At 43.5% G+C, this 22,749-nt stretch overlaps 1 protein-coding gene across 3 annotated transcripts in view; it reads left to right on the top strand.

The window, feature by feature from the left end:
• The first annotated feature begins 3,701 nt into the window (after positions 1–3,701).
• The window catches only part of ANO6 (anoctamin 6), a 182,849-nt gene continuing 163,801 nt past the window's right edge, over positions 3,702–22,749 (top strand). For 2 of the 3 annotated variants that reach the window (XM_032876974.1, XM_032876973.1), the window contains exon 1: positions 3,708–3,979. In XM_032876974.1, coding sequence (XP_032732865.1) covers positions 3,907–3,979 — 73 coding nt within the window. In that variant the 5' untranslated portion in view covers positions 3,708–3,906. Of the gene's footprint in view, positions 3,980–22,749 lie in introns of all 3 variants that reach the window. The other variant, XM_032876975.1, reaches the window with a different exon arrangement.

Genomic DNA, 22,749 nt, shown 5'->3' with positions numbered 1-22,749 from the left:
TAGAGAGAGGAAGGAGTCAAAATGTTTCTCAAATTATTGGCTTGTGTAACTTCACATTCCTAAATTTAGGGAAATATCTTTGGGGCAGAGATTACAAATTCAGTGTTGGGCCTGCTAATTTTGAAATATCTAAGAAATAGCCAAGTGGAGATGTCCAGCATTCATGTATATATACCATTTGCAAAACAGAAGAGAGATTTAGAAATAAAGACCTTGGAATCAGGACCAGCTATCCAATTTGCAGTGCCTGTTGCAAACAAAACTTTGCAGGGTTCCTTATTCAGTGAGCACATGAGGTCCACCAGCTGCCAGATCCCCCTCCCACCAATTTGTAGGATTGATAGACCATGCCCTGGCTGATGGTAGAGAAGTGGAGCCAGGTATCTCCCCTTCCCCATCCCCATGGACTCTAGGCTCCAAACCGCATTAAAGACACAGCCTCCCAGAGGATGCTTTTATATAGGGCATGGGAAAGAGGCTCATTCCCACTGAGTCACCCATTGGGTGACAGCACTATGAAACTGCTAGTATAGGGCAGGGACAGCTGCCTTCAGGCCCTGCCCTACAGCACCATGGGTGCATGAACATGACCCTGACCTTCCCTGTACCTGTGCTGAGGTGTTCTTGGTCCTAGTTGTCCTGGTTTTGAGTAGGGCAAAAAGGAGGGTGGGCAAGGCTGAGAAGCTGTCCCGGAGGGCACAGAGGCAGTGAGAGGCAGGACTGTATGAGAACCAAGCACACTTCATTGTTTCATTGAACGACACATATAAAACAAAAATTTAAAGATAACGTTATTAAGGATTTAAACCTGCAACCACAGAGCATTAATGCCCCGAGCATTAAGTGCTTCTGAGTGCTGGGCCTTCTGTAAATCAGGTGTTGATGTGCTCATGAAACTGGCCCTGTTTGAATTAGATAGTAAACTCATAAGACTGAATGAGTTCAACAGGAAAAGATGGAAGAAAAAAAGACAGGATCAAAATCAGAGACATACCAATATTCAAGGGATGGGCAGAGAAAGGGCATCCTGTGGCCAAGTGAGGGTTGTAATTCATCAGAAGACCAATAAAAGAGAAAATACTTGGGCTACCACTCTGACTTGGAAAAGCTTTGCAAATCCAATAACCTGGCCACATATTATTAGACACATTTTATTTCACTAACTATTCATGATATAGACGATAATTTTTTAGGATCAAGGATGTGGTTCTTACATGGGCCAATTACCTTGATTATGTGTGACGCATTTATGACTCAGTTGGAAAAAAAAATATTGTATGGGAGGAGCTACAGAAAATAAAATAGATTGAATGAAAGAATGGAATTTACTGATGACAGACTCACAGATAGCAAGTAAATAATTCATTTCCCTTCTAGCAACAGTTACCTTTACACATAAGGCCAGCAGTGTTGCTCTGCAACATTTATCAAGCAACAAAAATGTAAACTTTAAAATCTAAAAAGAATTTCAAATGACTCATGGGAACCTATTACAAAATCAACCACAAGAGTTTTCTAACTACTAATTAATTTTGAGCGAAGACTTAAGCCATAAAAACCAATCATTTCGTGAGATAACTGGGGCAGAAAGTTGATGAGACTTAGAATTGGGGGTGGGGGGAGTGATTTGTCTCTAGAGGTGGTTTATCAGATGGCCAATAGCCCAGATTCTAGATGCTTGGGTTTGAACCCCAGCTCTGCCACTTACTTCCTATGTGTGATATTGAATTAGTTATTTAATCATACTGTTTCTGAGTAAAAGTTGGTAATAATTGCTAGGGTTGTTATGAGGATTACATGACTCAATGTAAAATATTTAGAACTGTGCCTAGCATATAAAAAGCACAATGTACACATTTGTTAAATGAAAATTGTGATAACTGATCATGTCGCTAGAATGCCTCTGGAATTTCTAATTTAGTAGGTCCCATAAGCTTTGGGGAGGAGTTCATGGAAGAAAACGATGTTCTTTTTTTCCTCCTCATCCCCCCCCTTCTTTATTCTTTGATACCCCTCTCCCACCTCCTTCTGCCCATTGCAATGTATTGTTTTCTCTTTATATTAAAAACAATTCTCTTTGGGCTCCTGGGTGGCTCAGTTGGTTAAGTCTCCAACTCTTGATTTCAGCTCAGGTCTTGATCTCAGGGACATGAGCTCAAACCCTGTGTTGGGTTCCAAGCCGGGTGTGGAGCCTATTTAAAAAAACAAAAAACAAAAACAAACAAACAAAAAAAACCAACTTAAAAAAAATTCTGTTCTTTAAGATATTGGACATTTTCTTAAAATTAATTTCCACATGTCTTATGCATATTTGTGGCTGTTTTCGCACTTATGATTGGTCCCAATGTTTTTTCTTTCATATGGAAACAAAAAAAAATGTATGGGAGAATAAAATGCATGGGAGATTTACTGTCATCATAATTATGATAATTCTGGTACCTCCATGGAAAAAAATATAAAAAGTTTTGATGGGGGTGCCTGGTGTCTCAGTCGTTAAGCGTCTGCTTTGGGTCAGGTCATGATCCCAGGGTCCCCAGATCCAGCCTTGCATGGGGCTCCCTGCTAAGCAGGAAGCCTGCCTCTCCCTCTCTCACTCCCCCAAGCTTGTGTTCCCCCTCTGTGTCTCTGTCATATAAATAAAATTGTTTAAAAAGAGTTTTGATGAGAAGTATAGGGCAATGAATATAACAAGGATTTCAAATATACCTTCTAAGCCCTTTTCAGGAATCAAAATGAACCCAACAGCAGCTTCTTTGAAAACAGTTCTGCAGACACACAATCCCAGGAACCTGCAGTTCAAACTGCCCCACCTCCGCCCCCGCCCCCATGAGTCTTAAAAGTAGAAATCTCTTTGTATTTCTCCTTCTGCTCCCTTCGGTCCCCGGGGGACGCATTCTTTTACTTTCTGCCTCAATTTTATTTAGTACTTTGTTTCCTCTGGTTGTTACAGTCTTTCACACTGCATTATAGTACAGCTTACTTCTAACCATAGGGAAATTCTTTGGCTTCTTTTGCATTTTTGATAGGGAGGACTAAGCTGACTCATGACCATCTTGCGACCACTCCCTGCGTGTGCTCAGGCGGGCGGGGGTAGGGGGCGCTTCTCTCGTCTTCTAACTTCCCTTTATGCGGAAATCCAGCGGCCTTTTGTGAACACGTTTCTCGAGATCCCTCTCTTTGTCTTTTTTTCGCGTATTGTTTATTATCTGCGAGTTTTGCCTCTTCTCTCTGCAATCTCCCTCTCCCCTTGCCCCCATAGAATACACGTTCCCTCACTTTGGGGTCAGAGTAATTGATGCTTGAAGATCCTCCATGGGCTCCACCTAGCCTTTACATATGGCTCAAACGTGCTCGCCTTCAGGGTTCTCCACCTGAGCTGTTGCGGCGTTTTTCCCCCTCTGCAGTAACACATGTCAAAGAAAGCAAGCCCCAGGACGTGTCCATATATGACCTTAGAACAGAGAGCTGCCTCGTTTGGAGGCAACGTTCGGGGAACCTTGTCCACTCCCGCCCCCGCGTGCTCTCGCCTCCCCCTTCCCCGAGGTCACTTGCGTGCAGAACGCGAACGCCGACTACTCCGGCTCGCGTCCCGACTTCCTTCTGGGAGCCTAATAAACCTGGGGGAAGTTTAATCATTCCGCAGCGAGCCCGGCTCTCTCACTGGGCATGCTCAGTGGCCCGGCCCCGCTCCGGTGGCCAGTGGCTGTCTTGGGCGCAGGGCTCGGGTCGGCGGCCGCTTCGGCGGGGCTTCCAGGAGTGCGGACCGGGCGCTGCAGCCCCTGAGCCGGGAGCCAGACGCGCCCCGCGGTCCCCGCCCGGACGCAGGGCCCAGCCAGAGCCGCGTCGTTCCGGAACCCGGGAGCCCCCAACTTCGCGCCAAGTTCGGGACCGCCCTCCGGGGGAGCCATGCAAATGATGACCAGGGACGTTCTGCTAGAAATGGACCAGGAGGAGGAGGACGACGACGACGGGGATATTGGTGAGCGAGGGGTTCCCCGGCGTGGGCCGACGCCGGAAGAAGTTGGGAACTGCGCGTGGGCGCCGCGCCCTCCGCGGGAGCAGCTGGCGGGAACCCTCGGCCGCTCGGAGGGGCGCGGACGCGGGCGGCCGGGGAGGAGGGAGACGGCGCCGCGGTCCTGGGGCCGCAATGCGGCCGCCTCGAGCCTCAGCTGCCTGCGGGCCGGCGCCCGCGTGGAGGCCGGGGAGGCGCGGGGCGCGCACGGGCTCCGGAGAACTGCGTCCGGGCGGGCCGCAGCCGCAGCTTCGGAACAGTCATGCTAGATACAGGGAGGTCTCCGCGCGCCGACGTCTTGACTCAGAAGCAGCAACTTTTGGGTCATTTCCTCCCCACTCGAACCTGCTCTGCGGATTCCGGAGAGCGACGCGGGCGGGGAGCCGGCCCCGGTTCGGAGAACAGGGGTGTGACCCACCTGCATCCGCTGTAAAGTGAAAGAAAGGATCGGCTCTGGGAGGGAGGGTGGGGGCCGGGTGGGGCGCCCGGGGAACGGATTTGTGGCCGCGGGTGGAGGCCCGGGATCCTTTTGTCAGCCGCGGAGCCCGCAGGGCCCGTGATTGGAGGAGTAAACCCCAGTCCGGGCGGACCTCGGGACATTTCTACAAGTCCAGAGGGCCCCCCTGGAGCTTGGCGAGACTGGGAGGTGGAGGTGGGGGGGGGTGGAAGTCAAGCCTGGGTGTTACCATTTCCAGTTAGAGTTTAAAATGTTTAGAAGTTGTAGACGGAAAGGAGGGAGAGCTGTTTAATACGAGTAGAACAACCATTAAAACAAACAAGAGGGAAGGGAGGAGGTGGGGAAGGGGAAAACTACTGGAGGAGAAGGGAGAATATTACCGTCAGGAATGACACATTGGGTCCCTCCAGAAGACTGCCAATTAAATTACCCTGCTGGTCTGCTCAGAGACTCTGAGTCTGTTTCCTGCAAGCAAAATCAGTTTAAAACATAACAGTTCCTGCTCTTGTCCTCAAGTCCTATTTTTCTCTGGTAACTTTAGAAGTAACTTAATTTTAGGAGCTAGGTGTGGTTTTTCTTTATCATTTCCCCCCCAGCTGTATTGAGATATAGTTTCCGTATCATTTTGTAACTTCAAGGTTTATAAAGTGCTCAGTTGATACGCTTATATGTTGCAAAATGATTACCACCATAGCTTTAACCAACACCTCCATCATCTCACATAATTACCATTTCCCTCTTGTGGTGAGAACATTTAAAGTCCACTCTCTTGGCAACTTTCAGGTACAGGATGCAGTATTAATTATGATCACTATGCTGTACCGTAGATCCCCAGAACTTGTCTTACAACTGGAAGTTTGTGCCTTTTTTTTTTTTTTAAATTTTTATTTATTTATCCAACAGAGAGAGATCACAAGCAGGCAGAGAGGCAGGCAGAGAGCGAGGAGGAAGCAGGCTCCCCGCTGAGCAGAGAGCTTGATGCGGGCCTGGATCCCAGGACCCCGAGACCATGACCCGAGAGGAAGGCAGAGGCTCAACCCACTGAGCCACCCAGGCACCCAGAAGTTTGTGCCTTTTGACCAACACTCCCCCCACCCCCATTCTCCTGTTTCTATGAGTTCACCTCTAAATGACTTCATCTGTAGTAGTAGATTTCACCTGTAAGTGATTTACGGTAATTATCTTTGTCAGACTTAATTCACTTAGCATAATGCCCTTCCAGGTGCCATCCATGTTGTCCCAAATGGCAGGATTTCCTTCTTTCTCTTGGCTGAATAATATTCCATTGCCCACATGCAAGGGTGAGGAAGTGGTGAGGGGGCTGGGTAGTGGTGATGGTTATATACACACACACACACACACACACACACACACACACACATCTTTATTCATTTTTTTACATCTTTATTTATTTATTTACATCTTTATTCATTTATTCATTACATCATTACATTCATTTATTTACATCTTTATTCATCTATACTTGGACAATTAAGTTATTTTTATATCTTGGTTATTATAGGCACTGCTCATTAACACCCAAAGAACTGGATAACTTTCTTGTTGACTGGGAACAAATTGAATAGAGGGGCTTATATTCATGATTTAGCTTTACTTTTCATTCATTTGAGAACAATTTATGAGATGGAGGGAGCCAGTAGTATTCTTTTTTTGTTAGAGAGAAAACTGAAACTCACAGGTTTATCTGCCTAGCTTTTTGTATAACTAGTTAGGATTCAAACCCAGACTTTCTGATTTTCAAGACCTGTGTAGCCTGCTAAATCATGATTACTTAAAAATGTAAATTATAGGAGCAAACTTTAAAAAGTTATAATAAAGTAGCATAGTCTGTTTTGAAGGAATATACTTTTTTAAAAAAGGTTTATTTATTTGAGAGGGAGTAAGGGAGAGAGAGAAGGAGCAGGGAGAAGGGCAGAGGGAGAAGCAGACTCCCCACTGAGCAGGGAGCAGGATGTGGGGGGCTCAATCCCAGGACCCTGGGATCATGACCTGAGCTGAAGGCAGATGCTTAACTGACTGAACACACCGCCCTCCCTTGTCTGTTATGGTGAGGTGTTACTGTTCATATTGAGTACTGTAAACAAATAAGGATAAAAACCCTAATGGAAATCAAAGTAAGCTAGAGACTCTGAGCTTTGTTTGTTTCGCTGTGTCATCAGTAGATCTCAGTTTAGAAAGAAAACTAATTTGGTCTAATCTATGTTTACCAGATGAGGCATCATAAAATTTATCTTAAGTGTGTGGCAATAGGTTCTTCTTTGTAATTACAGATGTAATTTATGCTGTTTCTATCAAGTCAAACCGTAACTGTATTTAATAAAAAGTTAAATATCTCCTCCTTCACCCTTCCCTCCATAAGCTACTGATATTGATACTTTACTGTCTATAAGGGTCAACTCAACAGTTTATGTCAGGCAGTTATTATCTCAGCAGTCTTTGGTTGTTATACAAGTTCAGTGTGGGTTGCACTGATTTTACAATAAGCAGAAATGTGTACCATGTCAATAGAAAGTTTATGTCATTGTAAAGTAGTAAGTCTTTTTAAAGGTTAGCAGAAGTAGGCTGATGGTATATATCCTTTAACAAAATAATTATAATTTCCAACTATGGGAGAGGAGGTTCTAGTGAAATGAAGATGATAATTTTAACCTGTGCCTCTTGTTTTATAATGCAGTGCTATGTTAAAGCTGTTGACTGACATATTTCTCCTAGTACTGGATTGTCATTACCAATAGTTTAAAATCCACTCAGGTACCGAAGGTTTCTGTGTAATTCCTCTGTGAATATTAACTTTGTCATTCAGAACAGTCGAGTTATTTTTGACTTAGTTCCTGGGTAAAACATCGATCACCAGATAATTTGCAAAGCACAAAAAGAAAAACTTCTTAAACTAGATGTGGTCCCCGGTTGTAGGATATACATACATGGAAGGGTGCCCTGTAGTAGACTGGGATTTGGGGCCCTTCTTTTTTTTTTTTTTTTTTTTTTCTCTCCTTACCAGTGGGTTTCTGCTTACTTTTGCTTTATGTGTAAAGATTGCTTCCTTGTTTGGCCTGAACCTGACCAGAGAATCAAAGATGGTAAGTCTTATTATGAGCATCTTTTCCTTATTTACTTTGTTCAGGGCCACCAGAAATTGTCCCCAAAGGTTTCTGAATGAGGCAACCTGTTAGCATGAGAGCATTTTTGCAAAAGACCCCTTATTTTCTAAATCAGCTCCCAACAACCAAATCCAGATGTGACACGTGGGCAGTAGGGGCAGGAAACAGGTGGTTTTTAGCCCTTTTGCACTGATGCTGGTAGATAGCATGTGTCCAGACAGGTTTTGTGTGCCTGGTGTGCAAAAAAAGCATTTTTGGCTGGCCTGCCTCCAGGACTCCTCCCACGCCGCCCCCCCGCCCCGCCCCATTAATCAGTGAATAAAATCCATCATTTCTCCCTGTTCATGTAGAAAATGATAGAAACATCTTTCATAGCCAAAATGTAGGTACTATAGTGTGCTGATTGATTGATTGATTGATTTTGCATTTCTGTGGTTCAGACTTTGCTGAGAGAGGTAAAGTGTTCTCAAAAAAGAAGGGAATTATCAGGAACAAGTCAGATGGTTCAGGCAAAAAGGTTAGTTTAGATGCTTGGTTGGTTGCTTTGTGTCCCCAATCTGTTTATGGTAGAATTTACTCTTTGATCCCCGCAGCTGATGGTCCAGTCATTGGTTGTGGGTCGGGGCAGGGGAGAGGGGGGCCATTGTGGGCAGAGGCCCATTACCTCTGAGTTCTGATGGTCCAGCTGTATGTTTCAAGTGTCTTTATTGGCTCCTTTTTTGATGTCACATTTTTACACAGACTTACTGCACAATTTCTATCCCTACAAACTTTGTTTAATCACCTGAAGATCTGATCCTAGCCCCAGTTTTGCTTTATCAATATTAACTGAGCAACCCTTCTGTGCTAGGTGCAAGATTGGGTGTGCAGCTTTACTAAAAATGAGTAAAATGCACCCCTTGGCTGTGGAGAGGTGGGGGCCGGGAACCAGCCTTTTATGTAAGTGTCATCATCGAGGTGTGTACACAGCCAATGGAGGAGGTGCGGGAAGCAGCTTCCCAGCAGAGATTGCTGGGCTGGGCACTGGAGGACTAGGCAGATGTAGTGGCAGGGAGGGCAGAGGGAAAGTCAGGAGCTCCATGGAGTTGCCCGTGGTGGAAAGGAGCAGCCACAAGGCTAGGGAGGCAAGAAGGGGCCACACCATGAAGAATATTCTGCTTGTTTTAAGGATTTGGTATTTGGAGGTCCTGAAAGATTTTAAGGAAAGGAGTGATAGGAGCAAATTTGCGTTAGGATAAATCTGCCTGGTAGCATGTTGGAAAGTGGGGTTTAGAGAGCAGGTGGTGGAGGTAAGCCTTTCTGGTAGTCAGCTTTGGAAATGCCTGCAGTGGCCATGAGAGTAGAAAGGAGTGGTCTGAAAGTTTAGGAAAGAGGCGACCTCTCTGAGGCTGCAAGCAAACAGCTGGATTCTTGGACCTGAGCTGAGTGATTAGGTGGCAGGTGGTGGCAGCTTGCAAAAGGGGAGACTTTTCTATCGTTCCAGTAAGTCTCGCACTTTTCTCCTCTGCTTTGGCTCAGACCATTTCCCTTCCTTGCTAATACCAGACTTAGCTCCTCTGTTTTTCAGTGGCTCACTCTCTTCCAAGCCCGTCACAAACCTAGAAAGCTAGTCGTGATCCTAATTGCCCAGAATGCCCAACAGTAAACTGTTACACACCTTATTTTTCTGTTCTACACGATTAGCATGCACTTTTGTTTTTTTGTTTTGTTATTTTGTTTTTTAGCATGCACTTTGTATTTCGTCTTTGTTGTCGATTATCTTTATCCCCACAGCTAGAGTGTACATTTCTTGGGCACTGGGGACTAGGTCATTTGGGTCTTCTAGAGATCATGCAGAATATCTCGAACATTGTAGACATTCACTTCTACAATTTAAAAAAAAAATGTTCGCTTTCTCATCTTCCTTTGACATACAAGTTCCCTGAAGACGGGTGTCTTGCATGCTTTGTGTTCCAAGCTATGCCCTTCGTGCCTGGAATGGTGCTTGCTCTTTGGTAGAAGCCAAGCAGATCATTGTTGAAAGATCAATAAGTGAATTGCTGTTTTTAAATAGTTTGATCAACATTATTCTTGGTGGTTTTATGGCCCTCGTAGAATGCTCTTCTATGTCACTTTGAGATTCCCTTGTTATCTGTTGATTGTACACATCAGATACTCTGCTGGGTTCCAGGGTCCTTGACCTCCTGTACCTCACTATCTGGGAAGGAGGCAGATACACGAATAGATAATTGCACTAGTCTGTGATTACTGCTGTAATCAAGATGTGTACCAGGGTCCTTGGTGGTACCAAGGAGAAAGCCTGCAATCTTGCCAAGGGGACTCTTCAGATGCCACACCTGAACAGCCAAGGAAAGGATCAGAAATAGATAAGTGGGTGGGGCTAGGACAACGATGTGTCTTGAGTATTCCTAAATGTGATACACTTTGATGAAATGAACTTTGATGCTGTCTTTATCTGCTGTGGCAAGGGGGAGATTTTCTCTACCAGTAGAATGACAGTTAAAAACAAAACAAAACAAAGCAAGCGATCCTTAAATCCTTTCTCTTTTGAGTGTCGTTTTGCCCCCTTTTTTAAAAATATAAACCTGTGATTTTCAGTTTCAAACCCTCAGTCACAATTTATCTTCTGCATTTTAACTTTCAAGTCAAAGAATTGCTTTCTAAAATGTTTCCCATCTCCTCTTGTAATTCCCATTATTCTCTAAATCTGACACACAGTTCTTAAAGATTTCCACACTCACACCCCTTTCTTTTTCTCAAGTGGTTGTAATCGTCACATATATTGATTGCTGTACATTTTTTTTCTTTTAGAAACCAGTAAATATAGACCAAAAAGCTCCTGTGAAGGTTTCTGTCAGAGATACTATTTAAATTCTGACATTCTTGAAGGGAGATTATAATGCATTATTAGGAATCCCATAATCTAGCTTTAGGTTAAAAAATGGTCTTAAACTTTAAAAGTGGGTAGTTATAGCAGCTTAAAGTAAAATGATTACATTTTAATAAAAGTTTCCACTGTAGCTAATACTTTAGGTTTTCATCTGTTATCATACTTACCAGTTTGTGTTTTGTATTCTAGCTGATTCAACAAGTCGTTTTGTTTTTTTTTTTTAAGATTTTATTTATTTATTTGACAGAGAACGTGATTACAAGTAGGCAGAGAGGCAGGCAGAGACAGAGGGGGAAACAGTCTCCCTGCTGAACAGAGAGCCTGATGCGGGGCTCGATCCCAGGACCCCGAGATCATGACCTGAGCCGAAGGCAGAGGCTTAACCCACTGAGCCACCCAGGCACCCCAAAGCTTATATAGTCTTAAAGGGAGAAGTGCTATGCACTTACCTTTGTACTTCACAGCCTGCGTATTATAATGCTTTTCACATAGTACATACTCAATAAACATTTGCTAAGGGACTGTTTTAGATTTTAATGGAAGCTTTGTATGCTGTAAGATTAAAGCTTGATCTGCTTTTGGTGCAATGTAGTCAGGGCAGGGTCTGTGCAAAAATCACCAGTTTTAGAACAGAAAAACATCGTTTCCAATTAACTTCAACCAAGGAAATGTACTTCGACTTATTGGTAGCTCCTGTATAAAGATGGAGATGGTGAGAATTTAATACAGTCAACGGATTGTCTTACGTCGTTGTCATCATTGTCATTATCGCATTTCCTTTGGTTTTGCCTTGCTCTAGAATACTGCAACTAAAATTAATTAGTATCCATCCCAAGAAGCAGCCAGTTTAAAGAATACTAGATGAAAAACATCAACAATGGAATAGTGTGGCTACGCACCAAAAAGTGATTCAGATACTCCTCAGTCAGAACATCAGATGGAATGTTTGCATGGAAGACAGGTTGAGGGGTTAATAAGCAAGCTTCTCTGCTGTGGTATTTATCACTGCCCTGGCTACATGTCTGCGTTCTCACTGAAAGAGCTTGCTGCAGCAACTTATTCAGTAGCTAAAAATACGAATGAAGGAAAATGTATTCTTTTGTGAAGTCCAGATGTGGCTTTTATATTTAATGCTTTTCATCTAGGACATTGAAACTCTGCTATTTCCCACATTATTTAAAAATACAAATCCTTGAAATTGAGGGAAAAAGGATACTGATCTTTAAAATGATCTTTTTTATAATGTTGGCAGTACTTCAGCCCTAGGTCAGTCATGCAAATAGATGTTCTTTCACAGAGTGCAATTAGGCGAATTATAGGCTTGTTTATAAGGCTTGTTTTACATAAACTAAGATTGTGTTGACATAATTGAATTTTTTATGATTTCTCCAGACATTCTACCTAGATAGTTGAAAGATAATCTTTGGCTTGGCACAAACAAAATGATGGCTAAACCTTTCTCTGGCGTCACCTAGACACAGCCTTAAGCGTTTCTTGTTTTTGTTTTTGTTTTCTGATTTGTGCTTCGTTTTTTTTTTTTTTAAAGATTTTATTTATTTATTTGACAGAGAGAGATCACAAGCAGGCAGAGAGGCAGGCAGAGAGAGAGAGGAGGAAGCAGACTCCCTGCTGAGCAGAAAGCCTGATGCGGGGCTTGATCCCAGGAGAGATCATGACCTGAGCTGAAGGCAGAGGCTTCACCCACTGAGCCACCCAGGCGCCCCAGATTTGTGCTTAGTTTTTAAGAAAAATGATTCCCCACTAAATTGTAAGCAAAGATTATACACCCTTCTCACATATAAAACTCAGACTTTTAACATTATTTTATTTTTTATTTTTTAAAGACTTTATCTTTTTGACAGAGCTCACAAGTAGGCAGAGAAGCAGGCAGAGAGAGGAGGAAGCAGGCTCCCTGCTGAGCAGAGAGCCCAATGCGGGGCTGGATCCCAGGACCCTGAGATCATGACTGAAGCCGAAGGCAGAGGCTTTAACCCACTGAGCCACCCAGGCACCCCTTAACATTATTTTAAAAGTTTGTTTATATAATGATTTGAAACTGTTGCATTAATTTTTATATTGTTTTATTTCTTTCTGCTGTTACTTATTAAATAAACAAGCCCTGGATGCTAGGTTTGTGTAAAAGATAAGATCCCCTTTCTAAAAAAAAAAAAAAAAAAAAAAAAAGAATAAGCAAAACCCACCATTGTTTCTAAGTGAGACAAGTAATAAGAAAACCATGTAAATTCATTGGTCAGAGATGCCACCTAGGAAAATAGGAGATTTTAAGAAGGGAGGGTGGAAGGTGAATCCCTGACGAGGGGGCTGGGAGGACAGACTACGGGAAGGCAGTGTTGATGCAGAGCAGGGCCAAGGGAATGGAATGACCGGCCGTCGGAAGACCCGAGTTTGTGGTTGGCTTTGGCATCGAGAATCTATTATCTGAGGCAAGTTGCTTGGCTCCTCTGAGCCTGTTTCTTCAGCCCAATAAGGTTGCTAGGAAGATGCAAAGTGTCTGTATAGTGCCATGTGGGGCCTTTCACTCAGTGCTCTGCAAGTGGCAGTTACAATGTCACCATCTTAATGAAGTCATGTATTTACATGCTACTTTTTTCATTTTTTTTTTAAAGATCTCACCTCATTTTATTTTAATTTCAACCTAAGAAATGGTTACTCTTGGGGCACCTGGGTGGCTCAGTCGGTTAAGTGCCTGCCTTCGGCTCAGGTCATGATCCCAGGGTCCTGGGATCAAGCCCTGCATCAGGCTCCCTGCTTAATGGAGAGCCTGCTTCTCCTTCTCCCACTGCCTGCTGCTCTGTCTACTTGTGCTTTCTCTCTCTCTCTCTGTCAGATAAATAAATAAAATCTTTTAAAAAGTGGCTACTCTTCACTTCTGTGATCTCTCAGTCCTCCCTCCTAAACACTGGCTCTGTGTTTTGTGTTGCTCATGTCACATCGTCTGTGCAGAAGCTGCCCACTAAATGTCAGGTTAAGGATGACCATGACAGCAGCTGTGCTGCAGACACAGGTGCCTAAAGATAAAGGAGTCGAAGAATAGCATGTGCTTTCTGCAAAGAGATAATTATTGTGTGTGCCCCCCTCCCCCAACTTCAGGCAGACTGACAATGTTTTCCGAATTCCAGGAAACCTATTTCAGGAGGAAACTCTTTCAGGGAATCTTAGCAAAAGATCCTAAGGGCTGATACTTTGTGGGCTCCCAATAAATGGCTCGTAAATGTAGGAATTGTTTTTTCCATCAGTAGTACCTGTAGCTTAACCCTTTTGCTCAGTTGCTGTCCGGCACTTCTTGCCAAAGTATGTGCGCTCCCATGTGTCATCAGATAATTGTATATACAAGACATGAGGAGGGAGACATTTAAGTAAGAAGTAAATCGTTTTTATTAAGAATTCAATATTATGGTAGAATAGGGGAGAGGAAGATCAATGATGAGATTTTTAGTGGTCAGGGTTCTCCCTGATTCCACTGTTACTCCTGAAATTGGAAACATGGAAGATGGTTCAGAGATGTTTGCCATTCACTGGAGGGAGGGCAGGGAGGTGGTCTGTGGTGGGCATGATCATTGATCTAATGTTAAAAACCCATTTGGCTTTACATCCTTCCCATTGCCCACATTCTAGTTCTTGACCATTGTGTGTGCAGACAGTCAGTTTTGGCTCTCATTATCTAGACATCTTCAGAACTGGAAATGACCTTTTTTTTTTTTTTAAGATTTTATTTATTTATCTGACAGAGATCACAAGTAGGCAGAGAGGCAGGCAGAGAGAGAGGAGGAAGCAGGCTCCCCACTGAGCAGAGAGCCCGACTTGGGGCTCTATCCCAGGACCCTGGGACCAGAACCCCAGCTGAAGGCAGAGGCTTTAATCCGCTGAGCCACCCAGGCACCCCGTGGAAATGACCTTGTATCTTGGAGAGAGGACCTCCTGGCTACCTTGTTACTGGAGCACACCCAAACTCCAATCTTGCATCTACATCCATGTGGGTCTGAAGGGGAGGAGACACCAGGGCCTTAGCTCCATGTCTGAGGGATCCACTCTATCCCTCGAAGCACTGGATGAGTGTAGGTATTGGGGATCAGGTGAAAGTGCTCTTTTCTTGAGGTTTGGATCTGCAAGTGAAAATCTGAATTTGATGAGAGATATTTATACCAGAGATTAAAAGAAAAGGATGACTTCTCCTTGTGTTGAAAGATTATTTCCACCATCTGTTATAGCTAACCTCGCCTTACGTTGGCAGGGGATGTGGCCGGGGATATACTTCCTGTAGTGTATCAGGAAGAAATGGGGCTCTCGATTGGCCTGTGCTCCTTTTTATTTATCCCCTGTTGGCTCCTCAGTTGCCCATCATTCTCCTCAGAGTTCTTTATCTGACCTCTGTGCCAGTGTTCTCCTCAGACAAATTGTCTGAGGTTGAGACTACCACTGCTTACACTTCAGTTTTAGACAGATGTGATTCAAATTCTAGCCCACACATTTACTAGCTGTGTGACCTTGAGTGAGTAACAGCTTTCTTCCCCTCCTCTCTAAAACAGAGCTGATATTAGAACCTACTTCAAGCCTGACTGTAGCAGTGATGTCACTAAAAAAAAAAAAAGTCTTGCTTTGCAGGGTTGTGGTACCTGATACACTGAAAACCCTCTATAATTAGAAGCTAATGTTGATATTCTGGGTAACAATTTTTACCTGTATCTCAGCCCAGATTTGTCTCTTCTGTTTTTCACTAGAGGTTTTGCCTTTCTCCCAAGGCTATACCTTCCATGTATATAGCTCACTGTTACTCTTTGTCTTTCTCATTAAACTGTGAGTATCTTGAGGAGATCTGTCACCTCATTGAGCAGCATAGTGCTTGGCACATGGTAGGAGATCAGTACATGCTTACTGAATGAGTAAATGGATGAAAGATTTTGATCATTGAAGGACTACGGAAGACTGGGAAAGTAGGCCTTTGTGTATAGATCAACCCTCGGGTAGGTTTTTATAACTTTGGAGCCTTGGTTTCCATATCAGAAAAATGTTGTAGACGTAACATAGAAAGGATAATGATACTTTATGGAATTGTTACAAGGTTTAATAATATTAATATAGGGCGTCTGGGTGGCTCAGTGGGTTAAGCCGCTGCCTTCGGCTCAGGTCATGATCTCAGGGTCCTGGGATCGAGTCCCGCATCGGGCTCTCTGCTCAGCAGGGGGCCTGCTTCTCTCTCTCTCTGTCTGCCTCTCTGTCTACTTGTGATCTCTCTTTGTCAAATAAATAAATAAAATCTTTAAAAAAATAATATTAATATAGAAAAGTACAAGGGACAGTTCCTGGCACATAATAGGCCAACAAACAAGGGAGTCATTTATAGAACAACCAAGCATAGAAAAATACAGTATAATTGACTGGTGTAACTTAAGTTAGATTTTCTAGTAGATATATTTCACAACAATATCATCCTTTTGAAGATACATAATTTTAGTAAGGTAAGAGAATATACTATAAAGATTCATAATGAAACTTAAATGATACTTTGCTAGATTTTACAGTAAAAGAAAACACAAAAGAAATAAGGGCATTTCTTAATTTGGCAAATTTAAGACTTTCAAAGTATCTTCTGTTAAAGTCTAAAGAGTAGTGTTCTTGATATTGATCCTGTGAAATTTTAATGAAGTAAACTTTTAACATAATATGTATTGTTTAAAAAGATTTATTTATTTGTTTATTTTTTTATTAGAAGATTTTATTTTTTTGAGAGAGAGGGAGCGAAGAGGGGAGAGGCAGAGGGAGACTGAGAAGCAGGCGCCCCGCTGAGCAGGGACCCTGACACTGGCTCCATCCCAGGACCCTGGGATCATCACCTGAGCCAAAGGCAGAGGCTTAACAGACTGAGCCGCACAGGCACCCCAGGAAGATTTATTTATTTCAGGGAGAGAGAGCGTGTGTGTGCATGAATGAGTAGGAGGAGCAGAGAGAGAGAGAGAGAAGCAGACAGGGAGCTCAGTCTCATAACACTGAGATCATGATCTGAGCTGAAATCAAGAGTTGGATACTTAACCAACGGAGCCACCCAGGTGCCCTCAAAATACGCAGTTTTAAAATAGACATGTAATATTTAGTTATCATTTGAATGGTCCGTTATTTTAAATGGAAAAATTCAGACATGTCTCATTTGCTCCCAGAGCTAAAATTTCTTTTCATTAAGTATTACTGAAAAGTTTGGAGTCAGATAAAACCTGTTAAAAGACAAAAATAGGATACAGAGCAAAATGATAAAACTGAAGACAAGAGCCCACAAAGAAATCGTTACCTTTATGGCTTGAGTTGTTTTGAATTTAGTGATACAAAAATAAAATAATCTCTACCTAATTTGCAAAAATACGTACATGAAATGACGTGTTTCATTTTGTGTGTTTGAGGTTTGAGACTGATTTGCCTGTACCCAGTTGTTAGAACTTAAAACACTGCTAGGCTCCTCTAGTAGCATCAGCCATAAGAAAAGTTAGATGTCCCATTCTGTCTGGGTAGATCAAAGCACAATGGAAAGAGGAAGGCTGTTCTTATCCCTAAGGAGAGTTAAAGTGATTTGCTTTATAGTTAAGTGTTCGTGGAAGTGACTGCAACAAACGTGAAAATTTCATCTTTTGGTTACTGCCCTTAGAATTGCAGTTCTTGTCCATGGATTTCAACCTATAGTCCAGATTGTCAGACTATCTCCTATTTCCTCCCTCCATTTAAATAGCATTTAGTACCTATGGCGTGCATGCTTCTATAACAAGCACGTTGCAGCTTACAAATCACAGAGGAGATGTGAGCATTACTAACAGGCCTTGTCATCTGCTCTAAGGGTGAGCAACACAGTAAATGGCTTTTGAGCAATGGGGTAATGATGGTTTTCCTGAGAATTACAGTTGCCTAAACTGTGGCTAGCGGCTTGTTCATACTCCAAGATACTTATTTTGAAGAGTTTGGTCACAGTCCTGACTAAGTTATTTGGCACATGCACAAAAATCCTTTTGGAAGCTGATTGTGGAATTTGCTACTAGTGGCCTTCATAAATCAGAACTGTTGCTCTTTTAAAAAGACATGTGCTTAGGGACGCCTGGGTGGCTCATTTAGTTAAGCATCTGACTCTTGATTTCAGCTCAGGTAACAATCTCAGGATGACGAGATCGAGTCCAATGTCGGACTCCATGTGGAGAGTGGAGCCTGCTTGGGATTCTCTCTCTGCCTCTCCTCCCCACCCCCCAGCCTCCCGCTCCCATGCTTGCTCAGGATTTCTCTCTCTCTCTCTCTCAAAAGATGTGCATAGAGATTTCACTGAACTCAGAGCACTGAATTAATGTCCTTTACAGTCTTTACTGAAGACCTCATTTGGGTCATGTACTATTTAAGATCTGAGTGTAGAGAACCAGAGAGTATTCCAGCTTTAGTGAAGTTTATTTTCTAAAAAGGGATAACCTAGGGGCGCCTGGGTGGCTAAGATGGTTAAGCGTCTGCCTTCAGCTCAGGTCATATCTTTAGGTCCTGGGATCCAGCCCTATGTCAGGTTCCCAGCTCAGCGGGGAGTTAGCTTCTCCCTCTCCCTCTGCCTCTCCCCCTGCTCATGCTCTATCTTTCTGTCTCAAATGAATAAATAAAATCCTTTTTTTTTTTTAAGATTTTTATTTATTTATTTGACAGAGAAATCACAAGTAGGCAGAAGTAGGCAGAAAGGCAGGCAGAGAGAGAGAGGGAGAAACAGGCCCCCTACTGAGCAGAGAGCCCGACGTGGGGCTTGATCCCAGGACCCTGGGATCATGACCTGAGCCGAAGGCAGAGGCTTAACCCACTGAGCCACCCAGGCACCCCATGAGTAAATAAAATCTTAAAGAAGTGATAAAGTAAAAACCGAAAGCACATGCAAAAATCCATTCATTTACCTAATGTCTGTTCAGTGCCTCCTATGTGCCTGGCCTTGTGTTCTGTGCTAGGAATTCAGCCCTACATGAGGCAGCAGTGGCCTTTGCCCTCAACGAGGAGGCTGACCAGCAGGGAAGACAAACATGCCAACATTACCAGCAAATTATATGTAAAGACGGTGGAAGAAAGAGACCGACCCAGGAGAGTACAATGAGAACAGAACTTGGGCATTTCCACAGCAGCTCAAAGGGGTGGGCCTCCACTGGAGGATGGCTGACAAGTGCAGCTGTTATTTTCATAATTCTAAAAATAACATAGCCTTAGAGTGTCATCTTTAAAAAGTAGGTCTATGAGAAGGCTCAAGACGTATGTTAGATTCATGCGTAAAGCACCACGGTTGTGTTCTGACTCGCAATTCTGGTTGTGCTGTGCTGGGCCAGCCCTCCACGAGGAAGATTTGTTTATTTGGACTTCTGCAGCTGTTAGTGCGCTCAGGAAAGTGAGCCATTAGCTCTGTCTGTATGGTGCTGTGCCCTTTATTTCTTGGTAGGTTGGCCAGACTGTTAGCACTGGGTTGGAAAGCCACGGAACCCGGTAGGTGGCCCCCAGCTCCCTTAATTCTTCCTTCGTAGCCCAGTGTAGCGTAATATTCTCCCTTCCGTCAGTCAGAGATGGTAGTTTCCATCTCCATGCAGTTTCCCACTGTTGACAGAGGAGGAGAGAAGTAAGGAGCAGGTATATCTTGTCCCCGTGGTCCACCTTTTCCTCTTTTGACCTGAATGGAGCAGGGAGCTAGCAAAGGGTTCCTTGGGATTTCAGCAGGAAACTGGTTCTCCACTCTTTCTGCCCTGCTTTGCTAAGGGACGTGACTTGCTGGAAGTGACTGACACCACAGGAACCCTGGTATGCTCCCTTAAGGACTTGCCTCTTGAGAAATTCCAATGCTAGAGAATCACATTCTAGAAGTCCTTACTAGCCAAAGTACCCTGGTAATGGAGTCATCATGAAGATGCAAATTAAAACTTGTTTTCAGTTGCTACTGCGGGAAGAAATGGATGCAAAATCTATTTTCATTTACTATTCGTATACTATATTCATTTACTATTAAATCCTGTTTCTGGGGCGCCTGGGTGGCTCAGTGGGTTAAGCCTCTGCCTTCGGCTCAGGTCACAATCTCAGGGTCCTGGGATTGAGCCCTGCATCGGACTCTATACTCAGCAGAGAGCCTGCTCCCCCCCCCCACCCCGCCTCTCTGCCTACTTGTGATCTCTCTCTCTCTGTCAAATAAATAAGAAAAAATATTAACAAAAAATTCCTGTTTCCTTTCTCGGTTGGGCTCTTTCATACTTGACTGAAATCCAGCAAGCAATGGGATTATATTATTATTAAACTTACTGTTTTAGCCATTGCATCTCCTTCCTTTCAAACTGGGAATATTTTCTTTATAAAGACCTTTGTGATCAAGTGTAAGAGATGCTACAAATAACACTTCCCCGTGGTTTTACCTGAACCCTCCATTCTTAGTAATGTTTATTTAGTCCTGCGGTATTTTTTAACATTTAAAAAGTGTGTTTTACATACAATAAAATGCAAAGTTCGGCTTGCTACCTTTTGACAAATTTTATAATTATCCCCCAAAACAAGACAGAGGACACTTGCATTACTCTTTCAAGTTATGCTTTTCTCCCCCAGTCCAGGTGAACGCTGAATGACTTCCATGATACACTGGTTGGCCTGTTCTTGAGCTGCCTGTAGGTGGAAGCCAGTAGAATGTGGTGTTCTGTGTGCCTGGCTTCTCAGCCCTATTTTTGGAGATCCGTCCACATTGTTTTGGGTCTCAGTTGCAGTCCAGTATATTTTGTATGTAAGAATAGCTGGAAAAACATTTTGATTTAAATTTGTGAAATAGTACATCTCTCCTAGGTAGCAGCCTGATCATACTTAGCCTTTTAATTATTTTTACTTTAATGTCAAGTATTTTTGTAACCCCTTTAGCAGTTCATACGATGCCTTGCCTGTAATAGGAAATCAGCAAATGTTCTCTTCAGATGGAAGGGAATGTGTGAGGAAAAGTAACTCCTGTCTCATTTTAGAGAAATTCAGGTTTCAGTTGCCGTGCCGTGATTGCTTAGCATGACTGCCCATTCATTCTGAGCGTTAGCCCACTGACGATTTTGCTTGTGAGCGTGATACCTGCCCGAAGTGGACTATTTGTGGATTCTTTCCTTCCAGGCAGTTCAGGCATAATCATATTTATTTTTCCAAATAGGAAAATTTACTTTTCCAAAAAGGTCAGCTCTTTTTGATGTTTTTTTACTGGTTAAAAATATTCGAAACAGATATTATGGGCCTCATTTGGTAACTGAAGAGCTCTGAGAACAGGAAAGTAAGGGAGACCTATCCAAAATGAAGGAGTGATTCAGCATCGCTGCACATTATTAGGTTCCAAAATATTTGTTCAAGCGCGTGTGTTCCAAGTTCCCAGAGAAGTGACGGACGCTGACGTTATTTCCCTTAAGGATGACTCATGATTTCTAGAGTCTGGTTTCCACTGTTAGTCATCTTCAGGGGTTGGGTTAAAGCAGGCTTTCATTCCAGGCTTCACAGACCCCACTCCCCAACCTCCACCCCCACCCGCCCTTGATTCCTATCTCCTGGCTCAGCTACACAGCAGTCTCTGCAACCAATTCTGGCTCCAGGCAAGAAGGATTTTAAACTTCAGCACTTAGCAGCAGGCCAGCATTAACCTTGTGTTTGTGTTTCGGGTTTGATCATTTGGCCTATACTTTTCTTTTTCTCCCCAGGTCGCCCAAACTCCTTTCTTAGGTCCCATCTTACTCAGCAATGCCTTCTAATTGCCCTCCTGCCCTGGGTGTGAAGTCCTCCCCTGGGAGGTGCTCCCCCATCCCTGCTTGTCACAGACCCTGATAATGGCATCCCGGTGTCCCCAGATTTAGTAATATGAGCTCTGCGTCCGGTTTCTGCTTTAGCTGCTATACTGGTGGCACCTTCAGTCTTGGACCCTGAATTGTGATCAAAGCACCGTATTGATTTTCAGGCCGCTAACTTAGTCATGGCACCCTGGCTGCTGTAAGTGGGGCTGTGAGTAAGAGTGGGATACGGTTTCCTGCGGGAAGAGAGGAGACTTCAGTTCAACCTGACACGCAAGAAAGATCAAGTGTTTACTGGAATGTGGGGAAATCACCTCCTGAGCAGTAGAAATCAGGGCCTCACAGGAAATAATTCTATTCAAAAGCAGTGGTGTTGTGTTGTCCTCCTGTGTCCCGTGTCGTGTGCCCCCCCCGCCGCCCCGTGCTGGGGAGTGACCTAGTTGAGCAGCAGGGTATCTGAGCAAAGCTAGCACTCAGCAAGGAATGCTGATGGCTGGAGGTGTAAGCCAGCCTCCCTGGTCTTCACTGGAAAATGGATATTTTTTTCATCTTGTGCATATACTTAAAATGTCCCCTAGTTGAAAATTTCCAATACTTGAAAATGTGCTGGGAATCTCACAAGTTGAGAATCTTTTTTGAGTGCCTTTTTCCTTCTCTTGCTGCTGCTGATGTGTTCCTGAACTAGCCTGCCCGTCTCTCTCCACCTTTCTTGGTTACCGCATCCTCTCCCAGGTGGCGGTCCTCCTGGCTCCTGCTTGGGATTTATTGATTTATTCCCCAGCACTTGCCCATGAGGCAGACTTCACTCCCCTCCCCCCACAACCCCAGCAGGCGGGCTCCAAACTGAAGATCTTCACTGAAGGTCCCCTTCTGGCTCTCACCAGGTCAGCCTCTCTTTGGAAATGAAAGGGAAGAGGTATCTCATCTGCCTTCAGAGAGGGAAATTAGTTCTAGGTGAATACACAGCCAAAACAGACCTAACCTTGTTTTGACAAAACCTAGACATGGGTTTAAATTAAGAAAAAAAAAAAAAAAAAAAAAAAAAAGAGGTAAATGCTGTGAGTAGGTCAACCGTAGGGCTTCTTGTGCAACAAGAGCTGGTATGTGCCACTGACATTTGCTTTATTAAGCTTTAGGAGCTCCTCAAAATGGATTGAGAAAGGTTCCCTTCTGAATTTTTTACTTTATTAAACAAGGTTACAATGTTTCATGTGCCTTTCAAAAAACTCGGTTGTGACTTCTGACTTAATCAGCAGCTTGTGTAGAAAAGTATACGTGAATCAATATTTTTCAAGTGTATGTAGAAAATCTATCACCTGTGACTTCTATACACCATGTTTATTTGTTCACTAGGAGTGAGAAATAAATAATAAAATAATTGTGATAAATTGCTTTTTCTCTCCCTTCCCCTATGATCCTCTGTCCTGTTTCTCAAGTTCCTCATATCAGAGAGATCATATGATAATTGTCTTTCTCTGATTGAC

This window comes from Lontra canadensis, unplaced genomic scaffold (assembly GCF_010015895.1).
Source record: "Lontra canadensis isolate GAN:19392208 unplaced genomic scaffold, GSC_riverotter_1.0 scaffold59, whole genome shotgun sequence".
Classification (NCBI taxonomy): Eukaryota; Metazoa; Chordata; class Mammalia; order Carnivora; family Mustelidae; genus Lontra; species Lontra canadensis.
This window is presented reverse-complemented; position numbering and strand designations above follow the sequence as displayed.